This window comes from Olea europaea, unplaced genomic scaffold (assembly GCF_002742605.1).
Source record: "Olea europaea var. sylvestris unplaced genomic scaffold, O_europaea_v1 scaffold402, whole genome shotgun sequence".
Taxonomy (NCBI): domain Eukaryota; kingdom Viridiplantae; phylum Streptophyta; class Magnoliopsida; order Lamiales; family Oleaceae; genus Olea; species Olea europaea.
In genome coordinates, this window is record NW_019259821.1 from 195,496 (window position 1) to 202,687 (window position 7,192).

The following is a 7,192-nucleotide window of genomic DNA, read 5'->3' on the forward strand; positions in this document are numbered from 1 at the left end:
TTGAAGAAAATGGAAATATATATTAAGAAATGCTTTTTATTTTAAAGTAATTCATATTAATATCATAAGCATGTATTATATGCACGAGGTTTGCGTATTGAGCATTAGCTCCTTCTATTTTATTCCTTTCCATTTTCAATTGATGAAAGTAAAATGATTCAAGATGACTACTTCAATATGACGAAGTCAGTACTATCACATTTATATATTGAAATCATTTTGAAAATAAAGTTGAGTTTTAATTGTCTTATATTTTTATCAAGTACAAAATATTTTTATAAATGAAGTCATTAATGTTTTTTATGTTAAAGAAAATTATAATTGTTTTCTGTATGTATGATTTCAATAGAAAATTCAAATGATTATACTTCGAAGTCTAGGAGGTATCTAGTTATAGGTGTTACAAGACTATCCAGGTATTGGAATTAGTAATGGACCAATTAGAAGAAATCAATAAGTTGTGTGAGTTAAATTCGACTACTAAAAAGTTTTGAGACTAAATTACAAACTTTCAGAACTTGCATCGGATCAATATTTTATGGTTTTGGAATGATCATGAGCAAAATTATAAAGAACTCAAGGTGACTGACTTATGTTGCAATTAAGGAAGGATGTTGGCTGAATAATAGAGCAATTTGGGGGCCTAATAGAAGAATAGAAAAAATCAAGGACTTTGGCTGTAAATATCATATTTTCTTATTTTCAATAGAATTCTCTTGGAATGCAATTGGAGTCGTACAATTAAAGGAGGATTGCAAGGATTCATTATACACAATTTATACAAACCAAATAAGCCTTTAGGATATAAAAGTCATATCAATTATAATAAAATACAACCCAAAAGTAGTGGGGGAAAAATCAAGAAATCAATCAAGAAATTAGGGTTTCAAGATTTTTACAAGGAGTTTGCGAATTCTTATCTACATCTATTTCCCTTTTTCCTTAAAATCCGACGGTGGGGATAAGATTAATTCTTCTATTTTTAGTCTATCATAATTTATAACTAAATAGATAGTTAAGATGAATGATTATAATCTAGTTTTGAACCTTAATGTAATTTATTAATTTTTAATTTTAATTGATGTTGTGAATTATTTTTACTTCCATTTTAATGCTTTGGATTAATCGACTAAGAATGCATTGATTTATGTGGCGATAATACGAATTATTTGTTTAGACACCACGTACTAAAAATTTGCAATTTGGATAAAAGGATATAAATATGCTTTTACTGTTTTCGTGTTCGTTACTTTAATTATTGGAAGTTCTTAATTAAAACTTATTTCAATTCACATAGATATATGGCAAATTGATTTAATTGAGTAGGATTGATTTAAATTCGAGAAAAATTTATCCCGATCCACGTAATTAATTGATTTATGTCTCTTGAGCTCAATTGGGGGGATGCCCTCTTGTTGAATATCTACTGTTCTTGCCTTGCCTTGTTAGGCCGTTTTCGACGTCCTATCTGCCTAGAAGGATTCAATAAAGAGAATGTGAGTGTGAGTGTGAGTGGGCAGGAGATAAATAGATACAGAAAGAGAAGACCAAAGTCAGCCGGTAATAGCCGAAGGCAAAAAAAGGAGAGAGAGGGAAGAAGAGATTAAGGATAGTCACCTTCCTCCGGGATAAGTCAACCTTGCCTTAGGTCAATCCCTTGTTGAAGAGCCTCTTCTAATTAAACTTCCTCCAGGTTTAGAACCCAATCCTACCCAATTAAGTCAACCTACCACAACCTACCATATCTATATGTGAATCCGGATAAATATTAATCAAGAGCATTTAATCACAAAAGAATTCATTTAATGACTTCGACACTATAAAAAAGTATATCTACTATTGTATCCAAATTATAAATTTTTTACCACTTGGTCTAAATATGTAACTGGCCTCTCGGTGTGATTATTATTTACACATCAATGAATAGTGGTAATTCAAACCATTAAAAATGCAAGTAAAAACAATTCACAACACCAATTGAAGATTAAAGCTTTATAAGTAAAGTAAAGGTTTAAACTAGGTTACAATCGTTCATTCTAACTATTTATTTAATTACACATCATTGGAAAAGAATAAAATAATAAAAATTAAAGTACATCATCAAATTTTGAAAAAAAAAAACAAAAAAAAGAGGGAGAAAAAATGTAGATCTTGCACCAAGAATTCAACTTGTAAAATCTTGAAACCCTACCTTATTGATTGATTTATTAATTGTTCTCCCTTTTTGGACTTTCTTTTCTTGTAATTGATATTAAATTTGTGTCCCAAGAGGCCCTTGAATTGAATAAATTGTGTATCAAGAATCCTAACAAGCCTCATTTATTTGTAGAATGAAAGTACGTATTTATAGACTCCAAAAATTAGGAGAACCTGCTGGCCCTGCTTTTACAGGATCTATACAGGCCACACACAATACATGGGGGGTGGGAGAATTTTTTTAATTAAATAATCACCCACTCCCCATCCATCCACCCAACATATGAGGGGGCCTGTACAACAGACAAAATCCAAAATTTGGTGAAAATCACTGTTTCAAATGTATTCCAAGGAAAATTCTACTCAAAATAGGTAAACAATATTTTTCAATCGAAATCCCTAAATTTTACATGTTATTTAATTAGGTCCCCGAGTTCTTCTATTATACAACCCTTCCTCAATTACAATATAAATCCTTCATCTTGAAATCTTAATTAGCTAAATCAAGGCAATAGAAATTTCTCGAGGAGTTAGATCCAAATATGATCTTTCCTTATAATTTGCTCGTCGTCATTCTGCAATCATAAAATATTGATATAATGCAAGTTTCGAAAGTTTATAATTTAGTCTTCAAATCTTTCTAATTGTTAAACTATCGAAACTTATGAATTTCCTCCAATTGCTCCATTATTACTTCCAAATTATTGATTGCTATTTAGATAGTCTTAAGTTGTTTCGAATAAACTCCAATTGAGCTCTAAATAATACCATTAATATTATCATGTATTTTAGTTGAATAATTACTTATTCAAATGTAATTGCCTAAAGGTTGAAAGGTTAAATCCAAGGTCAAATAGTGTGAAAATACTAAATAGTCTAATTCTTTATTACCTTGAAATTCACATAATCAACAGGTAAGATTATTATTATTATTATTATTATTATTATTATTATTATTATTATTATTATTATTATTATTATTATTATTATTATTATTATTATTTTATCAGGGATAAGAATGATTTTTGGCACTGCATATAATGAGGTTGCCAATTCTTAAAAATTATTAAAATTGTACTGGTTGGACACTTGATCTTAATTCACTATACTTGTCACTAAGTTAAATGTAAGTTTAAGAATTAATTTTGTAAATATACCTAGTACCTACCATCTTATACTTCAAACTAATAAAATTGTGTAGGAAAATATGTAATAAGACGAATAATATCAAATTTTAATTAGAATAAAATATCTGCTTGAGATAATAGAGAAATGAGTTGAACGATTTTTTTAAATTTTTTTCTTACTTCCATTGCGTTAATGAAATGTCCAGCTGAAAGATTAAGAATTTTATGATTAAAATTAATTCTTGATTTTGATTTAAAGTTTTATAACTTTTTTAGCGTAACCAAACGAGAGCTCGCGTAGGAATTGTCAAATTTGGTTGGGTTGGCGAAGCCTGGGCTTGCTTGGTGGCCGAGTTCTTTTGAGAAATTATTTTTTTTACCATATCGCTCTCTTGTAAACTCTCCGCTGGCAACCTTGCATTTCACCACTAGCAAAGGCAAAGCAGCCATGATGCCAGCCTGATCTTTCTCATGGCGTTATCACAACCCGCCAAAAGCAAGCCGTTACTTTGTACACGGAAATCCTTTCTCATTCTCCAGGTTTAAACTTCAAACTATTATTCTTTCTTTCAAACATTCATTCGAACACTTGGTTCACAACACTTTTGTCGAGCCGAGAGTACTACTTATAGGATTTTGCATTCGTTTCAGAGGCTTAAAGGTACCTTTGTTGAAGAAGGGTGTCAACTTCGATCATCTGGTGATATGGGTTCGGCTTCTGGATCATCCCTTAGGCCAAGTCTGTTCTGTTCTTTTTGTCTTGAGGGGATCTCATTATTTTGCCTTTTCTTTGTACATTGAAGTGAAAACATTTTTCGGGTTACTGAATGCTAATTGTTACTAGTTGATAACCCAAAATCAACTTCTAGAAAAAAACAGTGAATTAACTCAAAGAATTATAGTCAAGAATCTTGTAAAAGAAAGATAGGAGGTGGAGAAGACGAGTAGCTAAATTTTGTTTCTGGGCCTGCAACTCTCTATGAGAAAACCATGTCACTACCACAAGAATATAAACTCTATAATTAACATTTATGCTGCTTCATAATACTGCTTGGAAAGCAGACTTCATTACTGAATAGAGCTTTTAGAAAGGGATGAAGTAGCTCAACTGTAAAGGAGAGGAAAGGAAAGGCTTTTGGCTATGCCTGAGACATATCCTTTGTTTGGGCGGTATGCTTTCGAGTAGTATGGTTCTGTGTTTTGATAGTCAATTTCTTTAATGAAACTAGCCTATTTGATAAAAGAGCTTCCTTTCTCCTTCAAACCTGAATTAACTAAGACTCTACCACTTATCAGTGGAATAAGCTTGTGTCATTGGTGCTTTATTCTTGCAATTGCTTTTTATGGACTCAAAAGTTAAACTTTGACAATGCCTTAGGTCGAGATAATTTTTCAAAATGGAGAAAGCTGGACTCGAGGAGCTTGGGGATAACGAGGTCTATGATATCTCTGTCTTCTTGGATTGTTCTAAAGATTCTACGGAGTGCAGGTGATGCTTGAGCATGTTTTAATTTCACCTCGCTTAATAATTTCCTATGTAGCCCTTTGCACAGTTTGAAGATATAAATGAGATACCCTATTATCCTGTATCATATAAAGACAACGGCCCACAAGTCAATTTAGGACCAGTAAAATGTATTGTCAGAGCGTCGCTGCATTTTCTAACTGGAAATGTGTTACTTCCCCCCTTTGAAAATTTTAAAGTATTCATACTAAAAGAATAGCAACCTTGTATAAAAATTGAGGAAGGGGCTCGTTATTGTGAAAAGAGTTCATTTGTGCTAGTTGTATAATGACTGACGAGGTGAATTCACAACTTTGGCACAAGTTAACTCTTAGACAATTTGCATACGGTACTTAATCTGATATCTTACATTAGAAAAATAGTTTTGCGTACATAAATGAGAAGGTCTGCCATTGAAATCTGGTTGTCTAACTAGTTTTTGGCGATATTTGTTTAATTAGTAATGAAAACCTTGATAATGGAATGAAATTTCACCTCAATCGTGGCATGAGTGAGAAGTATTTTCTGATGTGGAATTACAAAAATGATACTTTTCGTATGATCTCATGGTCACAATAATGCAACAGTAGATAAATGGACTAAAGCTAGTTAAGGTAATGTTTTACCCCCCACTTCTTAATTTGTCTTCTAAATGCATGTGTTCTCCTGGATTCATATTATGGATCCGATTATGAAAATCAAATATATGATTACCTCGGTAGAAAGTGTTGTCCAAAGATCTCATACCTCATCAATAAAATTGTACCGCTTCATGTCGTGTTACTGGGACCTCATTTAGAAAAAATATGCTGCCTGGGATCTTTTCCAGGACTAAACAATAAAAGTTCTAAATCTGGAAAACTTTGGGTGGAAAATTTACATTATGCATTATATTTCGCTCTTAATAGTTATGTACAAGTATATAAATATTTGAAATGTGGGATGCTAAGTATTTAGTTTCCTTAATTGTATGCTTGATTCTGTTTTCTCCAGTACATATTGAAGCATAAATGTGGATATTTCCATTTTCTGAGGCTCCATTGAATTACTATAGATGCTTTCTGTATACATATCCAGTTTTTCTTGTTATTGAATCTTAAACATTCAGGATTTGACGCCTACTTAGTTGGTGGGTGTGTGAGAGATTTACTTCTCAATAAAGTCCCAAAAGATTTCGACGTGATCACGACAGCTGGACTTAAGCAGGTCCTTTATTGTGTTTAATTCTTTGCTTCTATCTACGAATTTTTGCAAACAAGTGGTCTCCTTAAAACTATAGTTGTTTGAGTTTGTTTAGATCCGGAAGAAGTTTCACAGTGCAGTAATTGTCGGACGCCGATTTCCTATATGTAGGGTCTCTGTTAAAGGCTCTATAGTTGAGGTTAGTGCAGATTCGTCTAGTTTTTGGAGCGTCTCTTTACATCTCTTGGCTTATAGTTGACCTATTGTGCTATTCCACTGTTTTTTATCTCGTATTCTTCCTTCAGGTATCAAGTTTCCAAACTGTGGCTGAACAATCTGAAAGGAAAGAAGTTTGTATGTCTCAAATGCCAGCAGATTGTACTCAAGGAGATCTTACGCGCTGGAAGAATTGCATGCAACGAGACTTCACTATTAACTGGTTTGATCCTTGTATTCTTTGAAGTGCAAATTGCTTCCGAAACCCAATGTCTCGATATTTTAGTTTCGTCCGGTGGGAGGGTTTACAAGAATGCTGGCAACCTGAACTTAGTTCTTATACTTAGTCCTTCAAGTTTAGAATATGTTATTAAGTGTTCCATCAGTTAGAAAGAGCAATATGTCTAGCATACAGGTTGTCCTAAAATCACATGACATGGAATATAATAAAAAGAACTGAATTGTTGTGGTTTAACTTTGAAGATAACCCGTGGCAGAGCAAAATGATATAGGTGTGACAACTATTTATTGCTATATGCTTGTTTGAAGGTGTCACATCTTCCATAAGGAGGACTTCTCTGATTACTAGTATTATAATTAAAATATCAGAATGCTTGTCTGAAAAATATTTTTCTTCCTAGGCTGAATTTTCAATCCTCCTAACTCAATGAATGTGTATTTATGGAATTGTTGAAACAGCTTATTCTTCGATCCTTTTGTGAATGGAATTTTTGATTACACCAATGCGATGACGGATTTAAGATCCTTGAAGGTGAGCATTTATTACCTTCAAACAAACTAAATTTGATATTGTGAGAGTAGTTCATAAAGTTGTTCTTTTGTTACGTAAACAGCTACAGACAGTAATACCAGCTCACTTATCGTTCAAAGAGGATCGTGGTAGGTTTATTTAGCATAAAAAACCAATCCAGAATCATTTAGTTCTCTGCATGTAACAGATGCTTTT

General features: G+C 32.4%; 1 protein-coding gene across 1 annotated transcript in view; it reads left to right on the plus strand.

Moving 5' to 3' along the window:
* The first annotated feature begins 3,608 nt into the window (after positions 1-3,608).
* LOC111387420 overlaps positions 3,609-7,192 on the plus strand; it is an 8,115-nt gene continuing 4,531 nt past the window's right edge. Inside the window, exons 1-8 of the mRNA XM_023011974.1 lie at positions 3,609-3,863; positions 3,975-4,062; positions 4,702-4,812; positions 5,936-6,033; positions 6,125-6,208; positions 6,315-6,448; positions 6,925-6,997; positions 7,080-7,125. Of these exons, the coding sequence (XP_022867742.1) occupies positions 3,795-3,863; positions 3,975-4,062; positions 4,702-4,812; positions 5,936-6,033; positions 6,125-6,208; positions 6,315-6,448; positions 6,925-6,997; positions 7,080-7,125 (703 nt within the window). The 5' untranslated portion in view covers positions 3,609-3,794. The remainder of the gene's footprint in view (positions 3,864-3,974; positions 4,063-4,701; positions 4,813-5,935; positions 6,034-6,124; positions 6,209-6,314; positions 6,449-6,924; positions 6,998-7,079; positions 7,126-7,192) is intronic.